The 25,714-nt window shown below is 38.4% G+C and overlaps 1 protein-coding gene across 7 annotated transcripts in view; it reads left to right on the top strand.

The window, feature by feature from the left end:
- The first annotated feature begins 319 nt into the window (after positions 1-319).
- CHD9 (chromodomain helicase DNA binding protein 9) overlaps positions 320-25,714 on the top strand; it is a 185,559-nt gene continuing 160,164 nt past the window's right edge. For 4 of the 7 annotated variants that reach the window (XM_084645126.1, XM_084645124.1, XM_084645125.1 and 1 more), the window contains exons 1-5: positions 320-460; positions 9,863-10,063; positions 11,809-11,899; positions 16,019-16,085; positions 22,694-24,299. In XM_084645126.1, the coding sequence (XP_084501252.1) occupies positions 22,860-24,299 (1,440 nt within the window). In that variant the 5' untranslated portion in view covers positions 320-460; positions 9,863-10,063; positions 11,809-11,899; positions 16,019-16,085; positions 22,694-22,859. Of the gene's footprint in view, positions 461-522; positions 650-9,862; positions 10,064-11,144; positions 11,280-11,808; positions 11,900-16,018; positions 16,086-22,693; positions 24,300-25,714 lie in introns of those variants that run through there. The other 3 variants (XM_084645122.1, XM_084645121.1, XM_084645123.1) reach the window with 3 other exon arrangements.

The following is a 25,714-nucleotide window of genomic DNA, read 5'->3' as shown; positions in this document are numbered from 1 at the left end:
ATTCTTTCATCTGCCCGGAGGCCCCGCCCCCGCCGAGGGCGGCTCCCCCCGCCCCTGCGGGTTGTGGAAGCGTGAGGAGAAGGCGTCTCGAGGAAGGGGACTCGCGCGCGCGCCTCCCAGCCCCACGCCGCCTCTTGCGCACGCTCCTCCCCTCCTCACACCCCTCGCTCACTCCTCCCCGGCTCGCCGACCCGCTCCCCCTCTCCCCCCCGCAGAGGCACCGTGTCAGCCCGCGGAGGCGGCCCTTGGCCGGGTGGCCAATCAGCGAGTGGCTGACAAATATGCAAATGTGTCCCCCCCCCGCCCGTCCCCTCGGGTTCGCTGGGGCTGGTGGGGTCGCGGCGCGGAGCTAGTGAAACTTCGCCAATAGCCCTCCTGTTTCCCTGCCCGGGCGGGGGAAGAGCAAATCACGCCGCGCCGCCTCCTCCCGCTCCTCCTCCCGGGCCTGTGCCAGCGGCCGGTAAGTGGTGCCCCTAGCCAGCGGTGGCCTGCGCACCCCGCGGGGCCGGAGAGGCAGGGGAATTCCCCGAGGGGAGCCGCCCCGTTCCCCCGGCGCCTGGCCGAGGCAGGGAGCTGTCAGGCGCGGGGCATCGCCTCTCCCCACGCGTGCCGGCCAGACGGCCGCCGCCGTGTAATGGCGAACCCGGCGGTGAGTGCGTGCGAGGGGCGGGCTGCTCCCCGCCGCCCCCGGAGCAGGCCGCGCTTCAGGTGACAGAGACACGGGCTGGCCCTGGCTTCCCCCCGCCCACGCGGGGGGACGGCGCGGCCGGGCCTGCTCTCGCCCTGCCTCGGCTGAGCCTGCTTCCGCCCCCTCGCAGGGCGGGCGCGGGGCGACGGGCACAGTCTGGGTCGCCCCTGCCCCTCGCACCGGCAGCGCCTGGGCCCGAGGCAGGGTGGTGGGGCGGGAGAGGGGTTGGAGCCGGCCCCAGCCTACGGTAGGTCGGCGGGGGCTGGTTCCCCACGGGGCAGGCAGGCGGCGGAGGGAGAGGGACGGCAGCTGGCTGCCTACCCGGCAAGTGGGCGAGGCGGCCGGGGGAAGAGTGGCGAGGTTGGAGCTGGCTGCCCGCTGAGCGGGCGGGTGCGGGGCGGTGCAGGTGGAGAGGGAGGCTGAGGTTGGAGCTGGCCGCCCGCTGAGCGGGGGGGAGGGGAGCCGAGCGGAACGGAGCTGGCTGCACCCTGGGCGAGGGGGCGTGTTGGATCTGGCTACCGATGAGGCAAGGGAGGGGTGCGGGCAGCGGACTTGGCTTCTCCACCAGGCGGGGCGGCGGGGGGGGGGGGGGATGGGAGGCTGCAGATTGAAAAGGTTTGGAGTGCAGATTGTGGGGGTTGCTAATAGGCCAGGTCGGGGTGGGGTCAAAACTGGGGCCCTGGGATGTCAGGGTCGTCATTTTGAGGCTGTCTCCCTACTGGGTGTGTGAGGTGGATTGGCACAATATATGTCAGGCGAGCATGTCTCCGCTGAAGGTGGGAGGCTTGTGACAGCTTTCGGCTGAGGCAAGGGGACCTACTGTAAACAGGATGGTGTGGAAGAAAACCTATTTTCCCAGACAGGTTGGTTGGGGGGGGGGGGAGAGAACATTCAAGAAGTCTCTTCTTGCAAAGGTGAAATCAAGGCCCTCATCTCTTAGGAAGGTTTTCACGCTCCATATTCACGTTTGCATGCAAAAGACCATACCCACAGTAACTAAAAACTTTAATGAAAGCAGTATCAACTCACCATGAGGAGATACAGACAGATCTGGTGTTTCCTACAGCGGAGAGACTGAAGAGCCTTGGGCCAGCAGGCATGGTTGCTGAGGAGCAAATGGAGACTGTGGACAGAGAAAAGGGAAGGATTAATAAATATAATGCTGCAACAGCCATGATAGTGCTAGAAAGGGTTCTGACCTTCTCTGCCCCTTTTCTCTGAAGTCTTGTGACTTTGCTTTTAAAAGTAGTTGTCTCTGAGTTTCCACCACAAGAAAAGTAGGCTTGTCTGTCATAGGAGGTTCCTGTACCCCATTTAACTTTTGTGCCAATCCAGAAATACCAGCTTGTTAGGTGCAAGCTTTATCCCATCTTTTTCATTTAATTTAAGAGTAGTCACAGCTGAAAACTTCTGAGTATCTTTCTTATTAGAAAGACTATGTTGGACTTTGTAGGTAAATAGTTTCTACTTCCTTTAATATCTTTGAGCAGTTACAGAGTTTCTATCTAGCAAGGGTTGTGAATTTTGGTTTATATCTGTAGGTGAAATAGCCTATATTATATTTGTGTGGACTTCCTTCAAGTGGTAAACAAAATTTTACAACCTATTTGTTTTACTTCAGATTTTGATAATTACCTAAGTGAGAGAGCAAAATAATATCCTGCTTATTTCCTGACAGTCATGTGGTCTCCACCCAAAAAGACAACCTGATATGTTCCTGCTTGTAGGCATCTGCTAATTCTTTAACTGTTCAGACACACTTGCTTGATGGGGCTCCAAAACACCACTGACTTAAATTCATTTTTTAACTCATGAAGAACATACAAAATAAATTCTTACTCTCACGTAAGCAATTCACAGAGCTGTGCTTTTGACAGTCATAGATGTCATAACAATTAACCGTTCACAGGAAAAATATTCTCCATAGTTACTTATAGGACATCTTCAACAAAAGCTTGTCAGCAACAATCAATATTTTGCCATTCTAGGAACATCACAATATGCAATTTGCCAATTGTGCATTGCATGACGTTGGAAACAAATAGGGAAATATTATGCCAAACGTGTCTTCAGTAATTTGAGTATAAAGATATACTCAAAGGTGCTAAGATCGTTAACTTAGTCTGTGTTACTTAAGCTGTTAGTATTCAGCCACATATATAGTGTGTCAGCAAATGGTTCGGTATATAAGCTCCTAATAGATCTTTACAGTGAAGAGTAGCCAAACTCCCCTGCCCCCCAGACTTGTTGGACTGTTGTCCCTCATTATTATGACTAATCTGATTTTTTTAAAAGATGCTGAGTAGCTTCAGATCCCACTGACTTCAACATGGGCAGTGGATGCTGAGGGCTTCTGAAAATCAAGCCATACATTCCTAGTCATTTTTGATTAGGTAAACGATGAAAGCTCAGAGTGGGGGGGGGGGTGTTTTTAGTGGTTGTATCTGTAAAGTGCTCTGATTTGGACCATCACACAGGGACTGTGAAGGCCTTCAAAGCAGACCTTGTTCATGTATTTCCTTTCTATAAAATAGACAAGAGCCAGTGACTGAGAGAGATTAATAAAATTGTGTCAGTCTCATTTTTATACTGCTCTACTCCTATGACATTAGGTAATAGGTATGTTTTAATTTCAGCATGCTTCCAGCCCTCCACCCCAGTGTGGGGAGCACTAGCAGTTCTTTATGTTGTGTTATTTATTTAACATTTTGATACAAACTTCATTTAATGTAAACTACAACTCATACTTGAGATATTATAAAATGAATAGGTCAGCCACACAACTCTGTAGAGATTGTCAGGTAGGATTCCTTAATGTGTTGCCTTGTCCTCCAAATATCAGGCCTGCTGTATAAGTCCTTGTGTCTACCTCAAGTAAATGTCTAGACTCTGGAGCATTGCATTGTTTGGTAGGAATGATGAACAGAAGTTGGAGCAGAAGGAGGAGAATGCAGTGTTCTAGTTTGGTCCTGTGTAGTTCTGGGTTACAGTAATAGTTGTGATTCCTATGCTAACCACAAACTGAGTCCTGAGTAAATTTTCTCTGCTCTTCTTACTTTTTATAGATCATGTCAGTCCGTTTACTTCTCTGATCATTCCTCTTACAGCCACTGTTCCTTTCAGACTAAGGAGCAGACTCCTCAATACGCTCAAGGAAATCTCATTCTCTTTCAGGCTCAGACTGCACTCTGTTTTTCCCCTTTCTCTCAGTCAGCCTCTTTGCCAGACTAGAGGCAGGGCTTTCAGGAACGTGAAGGATCTGAAGTCACCTTAATGGATGTACCCAAAGCCCAGTCATGGGATTTTGTGAGTCCAGAGTTCTAAGAACTGACATCTGGATTCCCACTGTCATTGGGACTCCCTGAGAGGCATCTTTCCTGTTCAGCGAAAGGAAGGAGTGAAGACTTTTCTTTATCTTCACCATGTTGAATTTGCAGGGATACAATAACCCCAATATGAGTTGCTAGCACTTAATTCAAATATGATCAGAGTGTGCCGATCATTTTTTATTTCTCTGGCCAGCTCATATAGGCAAGAGAGAACTTGTTTGGCCATTGGCCATCTGAACGTAGAGACTCTCCTCTTTTTAATGTAAATTCTTGGTATTTCATTTTTTGTGCAACATTCTCATAAAGAATACATAAAAAAGCTAGATGCTGTTGCCGTCTAAAAAGATCACCTGTTGGAGGAACTGATAAAATATTGAACTGTAAAATGCAAACAAAAATAAATTGTGGTATTAGAGCAATGTGGCAAGTGAAAGCACACGTTAGGCATATAAGCATTTTAATCAATAACACCCACCGAGAGAGGTAAATATTTAGAAATGCTGAGTTCATTTTATTGTATGGGTATATTTTGAGCACGGTGTATGTGCAGCTAGAGACACAGCTACATTTTAGTGAGAGCTCATTTAAGGTGTTTGTATTGTAGCATTTGAGACTAAAGTTCTCTCTTTCATGTTACCCTGCCACCATGCTTCATTTATAAAACTGGAGGGAACATACTTGGGGTGAGGTGGTGGTTCTGTCCTCAGTTTCGCTCCGTTCTTGGCTCGTTTTACGACAAAGGTGCCAGTGTGATGTGGACATTTGTACTGAGACCTCCAACTTGATTCAGCCTGAACGCCAAACAGATGTCTGATATTAACATGTTTGGCTACTATGTATAACTTTGAGTGAATTTGTGGATCATAACTTTGATATTCCTTGGGGTTTCTTCTGGTTTACCTTTTTGTTTTGTTTTCAAGGCCAAAAGGGATATTTGTGATCATCTACTCCGGGGTTCTCAAACTAGGGGGTCGGGACCCTCAGAGGGTCGCAAGATCATTACATGGGGGGGGGTCACGAGCTGTCAATCTCCACCGCAAACCTTGCTTGCCTCCAGCATTTATAGTGGTGGTAAATATATTTAAACAGTGTGTTTAATTTATTAGGGGGGTCGCACACAGAGGCTTACAGTGTGAAAGGGATCGCCAATAAAAAAAAGTTTGAGACCCACTGATCTAGTCTGACCTCAAAAACACTGACACTTGAGGTTTTTGTTAATTTATGAAATCAACCTTGTACTTGCATAAAAAGTAGAGTTATCACAAGATGAGGCAATCCTATTAATTTCTTGTGGCCAAATACCAATTTTTTGACTCTGCTTTATCTACATAATAGAAAATTTACGAACAGGGGGTACCAAATTGATCTCCTCCTTCAGTGTGGTGTTACGTACTCTCCTTTATATAACAGGAATAAAAACAGTTTTCTGTGCTTAAAAAAATTAGAAGTTTAGATAGTCAACCAAAATTCATTCTAGAAAATTGCATAGGCTTTCACTAGTAAATAAACTTTAATAGCCTCCTATTATTACTTTAAAGTTTAACACATTACTGAATGTCATAAGAGGAAAAACTTGTAATAGCTTCTGAAGACTTTTTCTTACATATATAATGGCATAATATTCTATCCCTTTAATAATATGAATAACATGAACTTGCTGTCATTTCTGTATAGGGTGGGTTGATTCACATTGCCACTTTGAATCAATTTAAATGAACATGCAGGAAACCTTGATTTAAATAATCAATTTTAATCATGTTTTGCATGCACTTTTTCATTATTTTCCTGAAGAAAGGTTGATTCTCACTGGCTGGCAACCATTAAAACGTGTTGATTGCAACTAAATATAGCCTTTACACTAAATTTAATGCTGCTTTTTGCGAACCAGGAGGATACACTAGATCTATATACATTTATTTAAGCAATTACATAGCTTAACTTAAATTTATTTAGGTTCTGAATTATTACATTTTAATTGATAAAAAATAGTGAATGATGCATTTCTTATTTACTAGATTTAATTTTTTATTTAAAATCTGTGTCATGCTCTAATTGGATGGAAATTCAAATTAAATTTTAAATGTACAGAAATGACATTTTAAATTTAGTACTACTTTAAATGTGCTGGATACATAAGGGGAAAACAGTTTATCAAAACGTGTTTTGCCTTGAAATCAAACTGATTTATTAAACAAAGAAAGTATTTTCTATAATATAGCGAATTTAACTGACTGTGGCTGGTCACCATGTCCTTCAAGATTTTAGAAGTAGTAGATCTCATTTTCTTGTGTTTTTTCAACTCCTAGTTGGTTTCTCAACTTTGAAGGAGGCATTTATTGAACTAAACTAGTTGAATAAACTGAAATAAGAAAGTATTCTCTCTGCACCTTCAGAAGAGGCTATTGCTGTCCAAAAGCTGGTTTAACACTTCAACAAACTCTTGTTCCAGGTGCTAAACCAGTGACTTCCACCAATTCGTGAAAATTTAGCAGCAAATATATCACACATTATATTTTGTATTTAGTTTAAATTATTTTAGTAGATTATAGTGAGTTAAGCCCTTATTAATATAAATTGTCAATTTAAAATTACATTTTAAATAGGTACTTTAAAAAAAAAGTCTTATTTAATTTAAATTAAAACTGGCTTTTTTTATTTAAAAAAATCATTAGACTTTTTTTTATCCGCTATATTAATGAAAATGAATTTAGGCCTGGTTCTCGTCTCATACTGTAGTACCTCAGGCATAACGCCATTGAAGTTAGTGGAATTAAACTGTTGGTAAAACCAGTGTAAATGTGAAAAGAATCGGGCATTGGGTCTTTGTTTCTTGATGGCTGCAATGTACACTTTTTCAAAATATTTATCCATATTTTTCAGAAGTCACAATAAAATTTAGTCTCTAATCTAGATCTTTTGTCTTCTGAGAAATTCACAATTATAATCCCCAGAACATGCTTGTGAAATAAGTGTGTGTTGCCAATTTACTGATGGGTGGCAGTGAAACAGGTTGTGACAAAAGGTGTTGATGCTAAAATGGGATAAGAGCTCACGTGTTCCTATCTTTTCATTTCTGTGCTGAGATGTCTAGAATTCAAGAAGGTATTCTGAATCCATGGTCTCTGCTGAAACCATAATTGTGAAAAATAATGAAATTCTCATTAAGATACTTACAGTTTAAGATACTGTCACTTTGAATTTATTTTGTTTTTAAGTTAGAAAAGAGGCAATCTATTAAGGAAGTCTAAAACTTTTGTGCAATACATTGTTTGCGACCGATAATGTGCTCTAATACAGATTTGACTATTATAATGTTAGAGAAGTTTTATGTGCTCTTCGTCTCAAAGATGTGGGGCTTTCCTTGTGAATAAATGTGATGATGAGAGGGAGCCTGAAACTGCACTTGTTCTGCACAATATATAATGTAATATCTGGAGGAGTATCTGTGGCACCTTAATCTGAGCTTCATTGAGGCTTGAAATTCCGTTTTTCTGAATTTGCACAAAAAATTACTTATGCTTATGTGTAAATAGTCTTCAGTACTGTCAATCTGTGTTCAAATCAGCCTTAGTCAACAGCAAAATAAATATGGTCTCTGCTTTGACCTTTTGTTTACACCCTTGTTCATGTAATAAAGTTGTCACAGGTCAGAAAACCACCACACAACTTGGTGGCTGGCAGTAGCTCACCAGGACAGTCCTGAAACTGGAATACTGGAGTTACTGAAGGTTAAGATTAATGTGTATTAGTAGAGTTGTACGATGAAAGGAGGTTAGGTTGTGAAATGGGTTAGAAGTTCATTATTTTATCTCTGGAGATCTGTAATGAAATCTTGTTTTTAGGCCACAAGAGAAAATGAGAGCGAGCTTTCACCTGATTCTTAGTGAATATTTGTCCATATCACACAACTTACACGTAATTGCTCAGGAAAAATCTTGGACTGCAGAAATGGGGGTACTGCAGATCAAGTTTGAGGTGCATTGGCAGAACTTGTGACAAAACTTGAATGATGATTTGAATCTATCTTGGGTGTAGCAGAGCTTCTGTAGTTGTCTCCTAAGTTGTCACTTACTTTTATAAATACTAAAAACTTACTAGAAGCATTTCATATTTTATCCTAAATAATGAAAAAAGCAAATAAACCTTTTACCTCCTTCCCAAAATTAAAATGTTTTCCTAATCTTATAATAGGCCTTGGTTTCCGCACAGGTCACTTAAAGAATATATTTCATTCTGATCTTCCAAGGGAGAAGTATGTTCTTGGCATGTTCAGATAAGCTATATTTGGGTGAGGAAATGGAGAACTTTGGTTCACTTTTGGTTATAAAGTGAACCAGGATTCACTGTATGGAATCCTGAAACTTGTCAAAATCACTACAGAACCTTTCATAGATAATTTTTGGAAAAGCCAGATAAAAGTAATCTTGTAAGAGTAGAATAAGATAATATTTTGTTCCTTTTCCCAGTAATTTTACCATTGAAATTTTGGACCCCGACAGTTTTTCTCCCATACAGAAGTTTTGGATTAGCATATCTCCTTTTTCTAAGAGCAGAATATTCAAGGATGTTTAACTCCTTCTTATCTCAACATGTTAAAATCAACTTTACTGACAAGGTGCAGCACACACTTGTGTTGGTACCAGTGCTTGCAAAGAAATATTCTAATCCAGCAAGTTTTTTTCTACAACGTTTGAACTATAGTCTTATTTCAGAGTATCAGCCGTGTTAGTCTGTATTCCCAAAAAGGAAAGGAGTACTTGTGGCACCTTAGAGACTGGGTTTGTGTGTGGGGGGGAGAAAACCTGGATTTGTACTGGAAATGGCCCAACTTGATTATCATACACATTGTAAGGAGAGTGATCACTTTAGATAAGCTATTACCAGCAGAAGAGTGGGGTGGGGGGAGGTATTTTTTCATGCTTTGTGTGTATAAAAAGATCATCTACACTTTCCACAGTATGCATCCGATGAAGTGAGCTATAGCTCACGAAAGCTTATGCTCAAATAAATTGGTTAGTCTCTAAGGTGCCACAAGTACTCCTTTTCTTATAGTCTTATTTGAAATCAAACCTTCTGTTGGATGTGCTTATGACCAAGTGCTTTTTGTATAGAAGTAAATAGTCTTTAACTTAGCAGTTTTCTATTATCATGAGTTTTATGTGATATCACAATTTGTTACAATTGAAGCAGAGTGGTTATGCAAAATAAACTGAAATAAATATTGTATTCCACTCTTTACTAATGTATATGGAGAGTCTAAATTGAATGGTACGTTATTTTTGTTTATGGTTCCAGATTTTTTTTTAATGGTGATGCTTTGGCTCCATCAAGAGCCAAAGCATTTGGCTCCATCATTTTTTAAAGGAGTTGCCTCTCAGATAGCTTTGTTCAAATGAGCCGTGTTTGGAAAAAAATCTTCATTCCAGTTCAAGTTGATAAAATTGGTCCCTATAATTTATATACAACATATTAATCCCATCCACACATTTCAGGACAAACAATAGGGTTCCCTTTTAAACCACAGAAGCTTTACTGAACTCCTTTTGAGTTGATGCATCATGTAACTTTGGCAAAATCACTAATTGACCGCACAAAGTAAAGAAATACTGCGTAAGTAAACAAGAAAGATGAGAATGGGCTTGATCCCATTTTTTCTTTTTGACTGTGACTAAGCTGCGTGCATGCAGCTTTCTGTAGTTTTACATAGATATTTTATTTTTATGAACGTATCGGTGTAATTGTCATTGAGCTATTTGTTTGCATGGGTAACACTTTGCAATGCTTTAATAATCCCTTGTTTTTCTCATTACTTTATCCTTTGTTTCTTTTTTCTTTTTAACACAAGATTCTTCAAAGACACAAATACTCCATGGTTGTCTTAATATCTGAGGCTGGTCAAGCAAGTGGTCTCTCTTGGCTTCAGGAGTGAGAATCCTCTTTTTCCTATTCTGAGTTATTGACAGAATCAATTTGAGGAAGAATTTGTGATTGACAGCTATGTTTCAGATAACAAAACATTTAAGCAAGTCGATGTTTGCCACAGTTGGTAAGTGCAGAAATCAGTTTTCTGTAATTGGGATATTCTTAATTTGTAAACTAGTGGGGAGGGAAATGTTTGATTGCGAGATCATTGTTTACTTTTTCCAGATTAAATTAGATAACGTTGTAAATAAAATACCAATAATCTGTGTATTGCAAAACCTTATGCTATAATTTAGCCTGTTTGTAGTATTTCTTAACCAATTAACTCTTTATTATTTAGAAAAGTTGTGTTTCTGTATTTAGTAATACTTGACTGTTAAACTCTCTAGAAGTATGGGTTCTCACCTTGATTGGCAGATGGGAAGAGAGGTTTTTGAATCTCTAAAGGGATCTCAAATTTTTTTCTGTTGTGATATGAAATCACAGTATAAGAAGAAAATGTACAAGAAACTTTTCTGGATATTCTTATACAAAATTCTTGCATATCACTTAAGACAGTAGAGGCCCGATTAGAGGATGTTTCAGAATAATTGTCTAATTATTTTAGACAAAACCAATTTCTGTTTTTGCATCAATTAGAAATCAATTTTTAGAGTACAAAAATTCCTAACATAGAACAGCCTCTAAGTAGGCTAGGCATAGTTCAGTCTACCAACTTTAGAATGAGTTTACAAGTTATTAAGTGAGAAAAGAAGGGCAGATAGTGCAGCATGTATATCAAGAGTGTGTACTAAGTACAGTTTTAATGTGAAGTTACCAGTTTATGACAAACAGTTCTTGTTATCTTGATAACTGTGTTGTGCATTGTTTGGAAGATATATGGAAAATGAGTTGTATCCTGCTTAAAATATTGTGAAGTTTCAAAAAATAAAATGTTGTTGTTCTTAATTTTACATCAACTAATAAATTTGTGAGTGCACATTAATGAAAGATCTCCTGAGAAAAATCTCCTGACAAGGCTTGTATTTAACAGAATTTAAGGCTGCTTTATCTGCCTAGGAAAAGGATCATGTTGTTGTATGGGGAAATCTAGCTATAAAAGCATATTGATATAGAATGTAAATCCACTTATTTCCCCCCTTTTCCTTCCCACACAGCATTGGGGAAGGGGGATGGTATGCTTCATTGTGTTTTCTCTCTTCCAGGGATCCCAGAAGCTTTTACTTCTCCCCTCACCCTTCCCCTTCCCCGCAGTGTGTTTGCACATTTGGTGCCTCTTCTAGGCTCTGTGGGCTCCACTCCCCGCTATGTCCAATGGGGGATTGGAGCATGACTGTCGAGTAAGTGCACTTCCCCCAATTCAGCAATATTACTTGATATTGGCAAGTACATCTGTTAAGCCCTGGTGTGCAATCACAGCAACCTTCGGCTTTCTCTTCTGCTATCAGATAAATAGTTTAATGGATAAGCATTGGCAAGTTTCAACCTCAGCCCTTAAGAACACGATTTATTCAGTCTTGAAAATTATCATATTCTTTATATTCAGCACTTTTAAGTAGTCATAAAAATTTTAAAATTCCAGCACAAAATCTGTCTAAATATCTGTTACAATGATGGTCCTTCTCCCTTTCATTTTGTCCTTTTCCAGTCATATTAAAAAAAATAACTTCACTTATCTTAGGGAATTGAGCAAATAGACGTTTGCAAAATTGCTTTAAAAATCTCGCTTATTTATGAATACATGTATATTCTCATGTTTCCCAAGTGATCAATGCCATAGATGTACTCAGTAGTTGAATTATCAGATGCTAAGATATGATCTTGAAGTGTGATTGTGATTTGTCTTTTGTTACTGTGCTTTACTTTCAGGTCCCTAATGATAATGAGCTACCTATTTTGGGGTAGGTATCACCCTGAGTTACTTCACTCTTCACAAAGGATATGCACTGTTAATTCATGGGTAAGGATTCTTTTGATTTTTGACTTTTGTGATTTTGTCAAGTATCTTACAGAATGAAGAAAATTCAGTAAGAACATTTCACTTTCGACCATTTATTTTTCAGATTCTTCTGTGTTAATCAGAGAGTTAACGTCATAGCATCATCTAAGAGTTTGCATTAGCTTGTAGTAATTTTGAACCTGTTTTGACTAATAAAAGCACATTTTAGGAACCGAATAATCTCTTAACAAGTATCAGTGTCTTAACTCAGCCACCCGATCTTGGTGATTTTTTTGAGCGAGAGGAACCGAATGATTGAGTTTATGTATATATTCAAAAGTTGGTCTATGAAACTACTTTTGTGGAGTGTAAAATGAACCCATTCTTACTCTGGGAAAATAGTCTGCATTTTCAAACTAGAGTTTTCAGGTGGATGGAGATTCCGTTCAACAGAGGTCTTTTATACACTTTCCTCCTCCAGGCAAAGAGAAGGACTGAGAACTTCATGAGTCTGTTTCGGTTTTTATTTTGATATGCTTTTTAATGCTTTGAATAAATATAATCTGAAACATACTGCATATGTATTTTCATTCACTTACTGAGCAGAATATACCCACGTATAGTAGTAAAAGATCTGACTTTAGGGAGAATCTGAGATGTTTTTTAAATGGACACCCATATTCTAGTTTTGTTGTTCTTCTCTAAACATCCACTACTTTCATATGTAAGAAATTGGTCATGCTATGCTGGATTTAAAAAAAAACAAACCCCACACACAACTTTTCAGCATATTATGAAGGCACCATTTGCAGCTCCATGTTTGAGGTTGAATTAAGTAGCAGTGATTCTATCAATTTATATATAATACAATGTATACACCCCAATATTTCAGCACTTTTTGAATATACAATAATTGTCTGCGAACTTACAAATAAATCCATTAATTTGAGTTAAAATTGATTTTAAAATAGGTCCTTTAAGAACAGAAGCAACTGGCCTCAAAGCTCTTTTGTCCCTAATAATATTAGTAACACATCTTCAAACTTCCCTTCTAGCTAAAACTAAAATGTGTGTATGCTACATAGACTGTATTTGAAGGAATATTTTTTGGATTAATAGTATTTTTTGCTGTATTCTTCATAACTGAAAGTTTAGTGTTCAGCAGAGGCTGACAAATAATCTGTTACAGAGAATTCCATGAAGAAGTGCCCTCTTAAAATTGCTGCCATGTCTGATTGTTCTCAGTTGGACTGAGGCCAAGCTGCACTCAGCAGAGAAGATAGTGACCCTTTCTGCTGTTAGGGGCCACTGTCTTCCCTGTTTTGGGAAGCTTGGCTTTTCTCACATTGAGAGTAATAAAAGATATCCTCTTTCCCAATGGCCATTTTTTGTGTAATTATCTGAAGTAGGACATCATCTGTCTGTCTCTGCGGACTGAAACTGAGTTATGAAGAATATCTAACATTTACCATTAATCCTAAATTTTGCTGTCAAAAACCTACCTGTTGCACCAGATGTTGTCAGCAGAGAAGTTAGGGAGGAGAGGGGGAAAACTAGGGCCTCTGAGTACAGGGGGATGTGGGGAGTGCAGGATGGAGCAGTGACTTTGGGCATGATGTGCAGGAGGGAGGCGGAAACTGCAGGTATACTTTGTGCTGCTGGGAGTTGTAAATCCGTCTCAGTTAGCCAGCATGCTCTGACTGCTTTGTGCTGCTCCACAGAAGTATAAAGCAGCCAGGGCATCCTGGTGAACATGTTCCTAAAATTACTTTTTTTTTTTTTTAAATTTATATATTTATTTTGTTTATTTATTTTTTATTTTAAAGCTTTAAGGTTGATTCTTCCATTCTTCATATTACAGGAAATATCACATGTAAACATTTGCTTTTTGGGTTTGAATTCAGTGTTTGTCTGAAATTTTTAATTCAAAAGTAAATTTCCAAGCACCAAGTATATATCCTCAACCTTAACTTAATCTTAGTATGTGTGATATAAGGATGATTAATTATTCCAAAATAAGCATTATAAATACAGAAAAATCCATGTTAATGTATATCTTGACTTCTAAAATTTAATCTTAAAGTATGGAAATGCGCAGGTGGGATAACCAAGTAACCTAACTTTGTCCTGTAGTCATGCCATGAAGGGGGAAAAATCAGTTGAATCTGTCTGACTACAGATGATAAAATGCTTTAGTCATAGTGTATAGTTATTGCAAGGTGGTGTAGCAGGGCAGAGTTAACCTAACTATGCATTTCTGTACCGTAACACATCAACAACATATTAACAAATCTTAGCATAAGATTTCATTTTAACTCTGAATTTCCATGGTGTAGAATGTTTCAGAGACAATTATACTTATATAGTTGTTGTTTTTTATAACTGTAAAATACCTATATATACACTAAACCTTAAGTCCATGATAGCATATTTTTTCTCTGGAAACAAAGAGCAATAACTTTTACATTATCATTATAGTTTGTCAAATGAAGAGAACCTTAACTAAGATGAAAATAACACAAAAAATAAGAACGTGAATGTCTCTGATCCTGGAGAGAGAATGTCTGGATTTAGTTCTATTGTGCAAGAGAAAACCACAAAAGTTTTTAAAATATCAGTTTATTTCTTAACATATAGTTTAGGTTCATGTTTGCTGTTGTCTACATCTCTGGTATTGTGTACTTTTTGTCTAGCCAATGACTAAGGCAGTGGTTCTCAACCTTTTTTTCATTTGCGGACCCCCTAAAAAATTTCAAATGGAGGTGCGGATCTGTGTGGAAATCTTAGATATATCTCCAGACTCCCAAGGTCTGGGGACCACAGGTTCAGAACCACTGGACTAAGGGATTTGATAATCAAGAACATAAATAGCACATGAAAATGTGTCATTTAACTTAGTAAGATATAACAAGAATACCGCTACACTTTCTTTGGCAAACCTCTGCCCAGTAAGAAGCAAGTCTCTTCTACTATTTTGGAGGGTAGTTCTTAAGTCTAAGAAAATGAAACTTTTTCGGGGGTGGGTGGGGAGAAGAAAAGAAAAAAACAAAACTTCAGATCTTTCTTTCTGGCTATAGTTCCCCGTGCTTTACATCAGATACTACCACTACCATGCTTTCATCCAGTTTCCACTGCTGTCACATTTGCTTGTTACAATGAAATGAATTTTTTTCTATATGCAGAAAGACTTTCTCTGAGTTTAGAGCTAGAATCATTTTTTGTAAAAACTTTCAAGAATTGAATGGATCAGGGTCAAATTTCTTTGCAATTAGAATAGAATGGGTCAAGAAATTCCCTCCCTGCTAGAACACTAATGGTGCATGTGTATTTTGTGTACAATATATAAACTTTTCCTTCATTTGATCTTTTATAGTCTTAGAGAAATGAACGAACTCCCATCTTTTACAAGAATTTTGAATTTTGTTGCCTCATGTCGGTAACTGAGCTTTCTTTTTTTTAAACCTCTTCGGCCTTCTGAATGGACACTAACCTTAAAGTGGATGATGATGTCTCAAATTTCCACATGAAAGCAGTCACTGATGACTGAGGTTTTATCACTTCTGCAGGGAGTGGTTGTACTTTTCAACAATCTGCCATCTCAGTGTGGAGCAGGAATTTTTTTTACAATAGGCAAAAGTGATGATATTGTGTTTAGCGATTGAGCTGAATGTTTACTTGACATCTTCTAGCTGAAGGACTGAGCCTACTAATCAGGAAGAATAATAGCTCCCGTGTCCCTAAAACCCACTGCCTCTGCAATTAAAGCAATCTAACTGTTCCGTAGTCTTTATGGTGTTCTTTATTTAATTGTGATGCTGTCCATCAACTTTCCATTTAATAAATGTTTAAAAACATAACTTGCTGTTTCTTGCCTTTTTACACTCTTTTCCTTCTCGGTTTCACTCCTTTTTCATTTGTCTTTTTTCTCCATGCACGGCCTTCCCCCCATGATCTTTCCTCCTTTTTTTTTTCTTTCCCCATATTTTGTTCTATAACTTCACCACTGTGCTTTCCTTTTCATTCTCCTATCTCCTGCCACCACGCCTTCCCCCAACAACCTCTCTAGCTTTTATGTCTGTTTCTTTGCTGATTCATTCCATTAATCCTTAATCCCATCCTTTCTCACACACTTTCTTACAGAATTTACAAGACACTCAAATCAGAGGACTACACATACCAACCAAAGACTGACCAGGGGCAATGCCAGGTAAAAAGCCAAGCTTCCACAGCTGCTGGGAAAATGGTAGTTACTGTTTCCGACCAGGTTTCCAGCCATACATATATTCCACTTAGGGTGTCTAGCTTTTCATAGCTTCTGACTAGTTGGGGTATGATACATTTGAATCCTAATCACTAACCCCTTTGACTGATGGAATGGAGAAAGTGTACACTCTCTCTGTGTGTTAGTCCTTCCTCATCTTCTCTATGAGGTATATGCACAAAAAACAGTTACTTTACCTCAGCCTCAGTCCAGTCTGGATCCTCCTGCTTAGTTTTGATATTTGCCACCCCTTATTGCTCACAGCTTTCTTTATGAGCAGCAGACTGAAACTGTCCTGCTCATTACTAGTTTTATTGCTGCTTAAATGGTTCTGAAAATAAGCAGTGAAAACTAACCTAAACTGCACTGAAAATATGTCCAAGTGCTGGAGAGGGACTGTGGGCAGGCTGAGAGGAACAGTACTGCATTGCTTTATACCCTGTTTTTAATTGGAAAATGTTGTAATGTTTTGTTTTCCTTGACAACTAAGGGTTAACACACTCATTTGATTTTAAATGGAAGCTCAGGTTGTGCAGAAGTTGATGGTTTGGCATCGCCACACTCACCTAAGAAAATTTTCTGCTCACTTTGACCTATTTGAAGGAGCCACTTTTTTTAAAAAAAAAAAATCTGAGGGTTTAATCTCTGATTTGAAGTAGATCTCTTATGCATTACTAAAAACTGAGTAGATTGAAGTTTAGATACTTTGTTGACTGACCAGTCATTGAGACGACAAAGTAAAGGTGGGAGGTGGTTCCCGTCACAAAGAATTTACATATTACATTTTAAATGTGATGTCATGACTGAAGATGACAGATGGCAAAGCATGTTTCAGTTGAGAAAAGACAAGGGTTATTGCAGATAGTGTCCTGGTTATTCGTTTTAGACAAAGTGGAGTAATGATTTTGGAATAAAGTTGCATTTGTTTTGAAATAGAGTATCCACACAGAATTATTCTGGAATGGCTGTGCTGCTCAGTTTCCCCATGTAGCTAAGCTCTAAATACTGAGCTTGTGAGATTGCAAGAAATGAGAGAAATCAAATAAGAACAGGACACATGTTGCTCATTGTATTTGTATTTTATTGCTTACACTGAAAAAAATTCTGGAACTATTTTAGATTAATTTGAGTTAAAATACCACTTTTTGATTAAAAAATTAAACATATTTGAGAGAAACCTGAAATGATGAATTTATCAAATGTACATTATATTAGCTAATAAAAGGTAATCAGTGACCTCTGAAAACTCTAACAAGAATGTATTCTTCATCTTGGTTAGTCACCACTTGTACCAGTGGCTTCATACAGGCAGTTCATTAATGTTTAAGTGTTCAATACAAAAAAACCTTAACCTTTATAAAAGGACCTTGCCATCTGAAGCTTGTGATCAGATTCGTTTTTTCCTTCAAATTAACATTAAACCTTGTGCAGTAATGCCCCATTATGGATAAGAATTAAAACCTATAAAGTCATGGAATTCAGTGAGGCTTCCAGATAAAATTTTACTTTGTCACAAAATACTACATCTGAATATGCACAAAGGTGGCAAATCAGATTTGATCTGGAAGCCTCATTGAATTCCAGTTGCCTTGAATCTGGAATTTAAGTTTCCTTTCAAAACACTGAAATAATGTAGTTTTGCCAAAATGGAAGAAAAAGTTAAAGTAAAGGAACTTAGAGATAAAAGAGCAGGTACCAATTCATTCTAACTGTATCTTACACATTCTGCCTATTCAAGCTATTACTGTAATTTCAATCATTTGACATGCTGAAGTCTAGACTCCCTACTCTTGTTTAAAATGGAAGTATGCTGGAAGGACATCTTCCACAAGGGATACTTGGTTATGAAATTTGTGTCCCGCTTGATCTTGCAGAATCTCTATTTGTTAACTTGGGCATGCAGCCCTAAAGATGAGGATTAGATTTCTAAACTTCTTCCTTTTACAATTTCCCTGTAACTGATCTGTAACAGGCTGGCAGTGTTTCCTAACACACTACCTTGTTAGCAGGGAGGGAGGCAGCTAAAAAAGGCTAAGTAGTGCTAACACAGTGCTGCAGTTCTATCACTACCCACCTGTTTATGATAGAGAGCAAGAAAAGGTTGGCAAAGCAGTTGTGTTTGTACAAACACCAAAACAAGTTTGGAAAATGTCTTCGTGTGAAGGGTTGTGTTCCAAAGCAGAATATCGTTCAACTTTCCAAAGAAATTTGTGTTTGTTCTGGATCAAACATGATACATTTCTGACAAAAGGATAACATTTTTACGTACTTTACATAAGTTTTCAAAAACAGTGGTTTCGAGTAGAAGTGTTCTCTTGACCACAACAATGGTGCTATGCATGCTGCTTCCATGTTGTCTTACAAGGGCAGCGTCTGATTAAACAATTTTTCTTGTTGGTTTATGTCCTTTACTTTTTCTATAATATGTAATATAAAGAGGAATTGTTACTAAACTAACAAGAATCTACCTATCCAGTTTTCTGAGCTTCATCTTTCTTTGAAATTTATTTTGCTTCGCTGTCTCTCTTAAACTGCTGGTATGTCTAACTACTACTTTAAACAAATTAGAATTGCTTAAATTAATTGGTGTCAAGTATCAGAGGTGTAGCTGTGTTAGTCTGGATCTGTAAAAGCGGCAAAGAGTCCTGTGTACCTTATAGACTAACATACGTATTGGAGCATAAGCTTTCGTGGGTGAATACACATGCATCTGACTAAGTGGGTATTCACCCACAAAAGCTTATGCTCCAGTACGTATGTTAGTCTATAAGGTGCCACAGGACTTTTTGCCGCTTAAATTAATTGCTGTCTGTATTTGTTATAAGAAACTACTGGTTTTCTCCAAGAACTAACTTGCCTGGAAATATTTATCCTGTCTTTAGTGCAGAGATGCCAGATGATTTATCAATTGGGAACTCAAATTTTGGTTTTACGTCTTGTGTTGGAATTCCTGAAACTGGCATTCTCCGCCTCTTCTTTTTTTGTCTTGCTTGGCCTTCCAATTTTATGCAATTCTGATGACTTTTACAGAAGTTTGTAGTGGAAAAAGCTTGGCTGCTTATATTCCCCCCACCCCCTTTTTTTTCAGTGCTGAAAGACAGGAGGACTAAGTGTCTAGGACACAGAGGGTGCCTCTTAAAGTGGAAGGAAGATTTTATTTATATGTTTAGCACAAACCATGGTTAGCTTTATCTAACTTCAGTCACACACAGCTTTTTCTGGTCTCTATCTTACACAGTTTTTTCCTCAAGGGTGCATAGTGTTTAAGCATTCAGGTAGACAAAATATTGATGTGGGTGGAGAACATCAGAACTGTCAACTACGTATGTGACCTGGGGGACAATTTGTGCCCACTCATCCAATTTATGAAAGATGGCAGTTTGAGATCTGTGGAAGTACACAAGAATTATGTATGTGCAAGTAATACTTATAACAATATTTTGTATTTTCATTCTAATGTGTGGTATGACATTCATTTGTAAACAATGGACTTTACTTTTTTTCTTCATTCCCTCCTTTGAAGGGGAATTTAGTATCTTGCCCTAGATAGTAGTTGGAAACCAGAGGGATATATTTTCATTTAAAATATTTTCAATTATGCAGGCATTTAAAACTGACCTTTTTTAAACACAGGAGTCCTTGATGGACAGACAGCTAATAAATATAGTAAACCTGTCCATTGATTTAATGGGTCCTCTCAGAACTAGATCTGTTTACCATCAGCTACAGTACTTGTACGTCATACTTAATCTAACTTGGTTATGTTCTTCTGCTTTAGTTTCTTCCACCCCTCCTTGGTCAAAGGTAGATAATACAATTTCTGTTTTATGCTGTATGCCTATGAATGTGCAAAGTGGGAAATCTGACTATTAGCAGTGCTTTTTAAAAATATGCTCTTTATTCACATTTTGCTTAACACAAATGAACAAGAGAAACATCAATCTTCATAATTTTTCACTTCAAAATACTGAATTGTGTGGTATATTTTTCTGTTAGCATAACTGATACGAAATCTGGTAGAGGAAAGTATATTTAGCTTTTCTTCCAAAGCACAACTGATTAGAATGATGAAGAGAATATACTCTGGTCTTCTGGGGCATTTAGATAGTCCCACCTTTATTTCCCTTTCCACTTATTTTCTGAAGATGTTCAGGTTCCTTGTACATCTTTTTTATTTATGTGGGGAAATGCAAGATTAGGGCTTGCTGATGTTGGCGTTGCCTAAAGAAGTAGACCAGCTAGTAATAGTGAAGTACCTCACATGGACCTTACGCATCTATCAGTGCAAACCCTAATTTACAAACGAATTGTGGGTTGAACAGTTTATAACATTGAACACCTCAAAATCATAATTTAATTTGCAGAATGGTGCATTGCCTCATTTTCTTCTTGTTCTTCAAGCCACTGCAGAGCCATTTCTAATGCTTTGAAGGCATCAGAATTTGAAGGGCTGTCAACTTATTCTTTGTCAGCATCAGCATTTAACTAGATTTACATACTAGATATTTTCTCATCATGAAACCTAATGCAGTTCTCATTAAGAACGGAAAGACTGCTATTGGCTTTTGCAGGATATGGGTTGGGCCCCTGTAAGCTTTCAGAAGATCACAAAACTTGCTGTTCAGAGGTCATATCCAGGGAGTCGGTCATAGAATATCAGGGTTGGAAGGGACCTCAGGAGGTCATCTAGTCCAACCCCCTGCTCAAAGCAACACCAGTCCCCAACTAAATCATCCCAGCCAGGGCTTTGTCAAGCCTGACCTTAAAAACCTCAAAGGAAGGAGGTTCCACCACCTCCCTAGGTAACACATTCTAGTGCTTCACCACCCTCCTAGTGAAAAAGTTTTTCCTAATATCCAACCTAAACCTCCCCCACTGCTTGTTCTGTCATCTGCTACCACTGAGAACAGCCTAGATCCATCCTCTTTGGAATCCCCTTTCAGGCAGTTGAAAGCAGCTATCAAATCCCCCCTCATTCTTCTCTTCCGCAGACTAAACAATCCCAGTTCTCTCAGCCTCTTCTCATAAGTCATGTGTTCCAGTCCCCTAATCATTTTTGTTGCCCTCCGCTGGATGCTTTCCAATTTTTCCACATCCTTCTTGTAGTGTGGGGCCCAAAACTGGACACAGTACTCCATCCTCACCAATCACTGGAGGAGAGAGATTTGGGGGAGCCTGGATAAGTTTTAGCAATGGTGGGTTTCAAGAGTTAAAACTTTTTTTCTTCCATCTGAATATTAGTGTTAGTTACGTACGAGATGGGAATGCTGTTAGAAGACCAATACATATTTTAAAGTAATTTCTTCAGTATTTTTGAAGACTAAGTTTTCTGCTTATCTAGGAAGTCAAACTATCACACATAGCAGTAATAGAACATAATTCATTCAAGCTTGCATATTGGGTGTTGTGTTGAATGGAAATATGAATATGTTGTATTTCAGGGACCTTGTGAATAGCTCAATTTTGCCAATAAATTTCTAGCCAATTCTGTTCAAAAGCTTGATGAGTTGCTCTTTTTCCTTTGGCATATACATACTCTCTCCGCAAGATTTTTTTTTTTTTTTTTATGGTTTTGATCCTGCCAGTGGTGATTGCCCTCTGTATTTGTTGATTTCAGTGGGGATTTGACCTCATAAGCGGAAAATTTTGATTCCAAATACAGTAAAAGTTGTTTAATAGTTATGCCTTTGTGGATTATACTGTGTCTTGGTTAAGTGGGTTTAAATTAAATTAATCTAAACCTAATGTAATGTTTCTGTAACTTGTTCTGTTCAGCTGAAGAATAATTACCATACCCACCTCTTATTTATATGCAAAGGGACAGGTTTTCACAATTGCTTACACACAATTATGCATGTGTTCACTTATAAAAATTTGACCTAGAGTTGATTTGCAGTTTGTTGCATTTTTAAAAATTAAAATGTTGAAAAAATACATTACTTGATATTTCCTGGTTGCCATTGTGAAAGCACAAAATCCATGAGCAGTATGTGACTTAACCATTTTATTAATGTGTAATGGTAATTGACAGGTTAATTAGACTGAAAATCACAACAAAAATGTTGAATAATTAAGATTTTCATTGAAATGACCAAGCACTCATTCAGTTTAATGGAAAGAAATAGGTTATCTGAGCTTCATCTTACTAAAGTTGTTTCCCAATGATTTGTCTCTCTCCAGTGTTTGGACTGTTTCCTCTCTCCTCTCAGATTTTACTTGATCTAGAATATACAGAATCAATACATGTAATATTACTTCAACTGTATAAAATATAAAATTGGAAAGGAAATTAATGAATAGTTACATATTTTATTTGTGGGACACAGATACAAAAATAAAGCAGCCCATTCATTATTAGAATTTGACAGTCTTTTCTGTTTTTTGTTGCTTTTTTTAAAAAAAGCCAAAATGAGTCTAATTGCTCACTATTGTTTATCTAAATATAGAGTAAAATTGACAAACTAATACCCAGGGGAGGAGGAAATAAAAACTAAATGAAATAAAACTCCAGAAAAACAAGTTTAAAGTCATTGCTCTTATTCTTTCTTCCCTAGGATATTTTTACAGTTTAAGGCATACATTTCTTCAGAAGTACTAATGGATGTTGACATGCATTGGATAAGGTGGTGACTACTGGAAGTAATCTGTTGCTACTCACTGCAGAGAGGCTAAATTGACTCCATTTGGAGTTCAGAGACGAAGCGGTGTGGACGTATCAAGATGACAGATCCTATGATGGATTTTTTTGATGATGCCAACCTTTTTAGCGAGACGTTAGAAGGTTTGTCGGATGATGCCTTTGTACAACCTGGACCTGTTTCACTAGTTGATGAATTGAACTTGGGTGCAGAATTTGAGCCTTTGCACATAGACTCATTGAACCATGTGCAAGATACTCAAACTCAACAAAAGATGAGTGAATTTGAGCAGTTAAATCAGTATGATTCATTGAAACTTCAAGTAAATCAGTCTTTCAGCAGTCCAGCTGACAGTGTTTTATCACCACACACTCAATTTAATTGCTCACCAATCCATCCACAAAACCAATCCAATGGAATGTTTCCTGATGTGGCTGATGGTAGTCCTATGTGGGGTCATCAAACTAACACAACTGTTCCAAATCAAAATGGGTCCCCTTTTCACCAAGGACATTCTCAGTCTATGCAGCAAAATAAAAGTTTTGTAGCACACCATGACTTTGCCTTATTTCAGGCCAACGAACAGCAGCATCAGTGTGCCTCACTACAGTCTCGACAAAGCAGAAACAACATTAACACAGGGCAAGACTCTCTGAATCAGCCAAAAAACTTTATGGAGGTTAACGTATCTGCTCCACGCAGAGTCAGTGTTACTCATCCACCTCAAATTGCTAATCCATCAACTTCACAGCAGCCTCTCTCTGTTCAACAGTTTTCTCAAAATGCCAGTGCTTCAATACATTTTTGTGGGAATCAAGAAGGAAACTTTGATGGACAATCTCCAACTATGACTCCTTGCTCTGTTAATAATACACAGCGGTTTCCTTCTCCATATTCTTACTCTAATAACCACATTTCTCCTACTAGCCTTTTACAGTCTTCTACCGCTCTTTCTACTAGCCAACAAACTCATCCTTTATCTGATTATACTGGAAGTGATGCCTTTACATCTCAAACAGGGACCAAGCAAGAAACAACTGAGCACCTCTTGAATCCTAACACACCTTTGAATTCAAATAGTTTCCAGATGTTGCATTCAGCACATTCTCAGGGCAGCTTCAGTAGTTCAAAACTCTCTCCTGTGAACATTAATTTTCCAGCCTCTGCGGGTTCTGCTTCTCAGATAAGCCATTTCAGTGATCCTATAGAAAGCAATGGTTTTTCATCTTTGGATGAGAACTTACTTCATCAAGTTGAGTCTCAAGCTGAACCATTTACAGGACTTGATCCAGAGGACCTCCTTCAGGAAGACCTCCTACCCCAATTTGATGATTCAGCATTTGTTCAGGACACTTCAAGCCACATATTAGAGCATGACCTAGAACACCATATTACCCCACAGCAAATAACACAGTCATTGGATATTGCTCGGACAGAGCCTCAAAGTCAGATGCATCCCTGGCATTCTTCAATTTCTAATCGGCATCTACAAGATAGAAATCGTATAGCCTTGCAAGGGCAGGTATGTAGCCCTTTTTTGGGAGGGTGTGGCTTAATTGTACCAGTGAACTTAATCATATTGGTAAGTATTCATTCTTTGTCCACAGATAACTCTCTAAAATATCTGATCTGTTGTTGGTCATTTGTTAGTAAAGAATAAGTAACTCTTCTATCCTTGAAAAGAAATTACAACCCATATCCCTAAAAAAGTCAAACCCTAAATATAAACATTGGTTGTTACACTGAACACTTACAATTCATACTCCTATCTAAATGGATGAATAATATCTATAATTTAGCTTCCTTAAGTACTAAAATGGTTACAACAGAATTAGTTTTAGAAATACTACTACAGTATTTGCCTGAAACTAAGAACCTTATGTGTGACTGCTGCGGTCTACATCTTATTTTTGTTAGAGTAAGAATTTGTCACTAATGTGTATTTAGGTACAAATACATTTTAAGAAGTGTTTCAGAGTAGCAGCCGTGTTAGTCTGTATTCCGATGAAGTGAGCTGTAGCTCAGGAAAGCTTATGCTCAAATAAATTGGTTAGTCTCTAGGGTGTCACAAGTACTCCTTTTCATTTTAAGAAGTTTTTCATTTTAATAAAAAAGATTACAGTATAGCTTTAAGAATTTGAGGGAACTATTTTTCTCATAGTATAATGCTTTTACTTTACTACCTGCAGTGTAACCAGTTGTATATATTCCCTACTAGGTAACTTTTTGACTATGTTGAGTGAGTAGAAAGACAGGGATCTGTCCTGAAAGCTATAATGCCTGTTGAATTTCAGGGGAATGGAAAAAAAATGCTGCTTCATTGAAAGCCTGAAGAACTGAGGAGAAAAACTCATTGTTTTACCTAAACTTTAAATACCAGAAATGCTAAATCCTGCATTATTGCCTTTTGTTGCTTATAGCCTCTGTGGAGGACACGAAAAGTGGATTAGATTTCTTAGCCCTTAATTGAGTGGGTGGCTGTGTTGAGTCTTTTTTTAAAGTGATCTTCATTTTCACCTGTTTGTTAGGTATATGCTTATGTTAAATAGGTGTTTGATGAAAATTACTGAGTAAAAATCACTTCATCTTCGATTTTAGTTAGCTTTTTTGTTCTTGTGATTTTATACATTTATTAGTTCTCAAGTTATCCCTTCCAGAAAAACAAACACAGAAAACCAGGATAAGCAAGACCTGAATTCATGTAAATCAGTGCAATGCTGTCCTGTTAATCTAACTTTTTAGAAAACTCCACTCTATAGCTTGCATCACCAAACATGTACACTCACCCCACGCCACTGAACTCAGTGGTGTGAACTTGAAAGACACCGAGCCATTTAAACTCAGATTTGTAAGGTCAGAAGGGACCACTATGATCTAGTCTGAACTCCTGTATAACACAGGCCTGCACCACACCCAGTAACTTTTGTATCAAGCCCA

This window comes from Lepidochelys olivacea (assembly GCF_965140295.1).
Source record: "Lepidochelys olivacea isolate rLepOli2 genome assembly, chromosome: 12".
NCBI classification, from domain to species: domain Eukaryota; kingdom Metazoa; phylum Chordata; order Testudines; family Cheloniidae; genus Lepidochelys; species Lepidochelys olivacea.
This window is presented reverse-complemented; position numbering and strand designations above follow the sequence as displayed.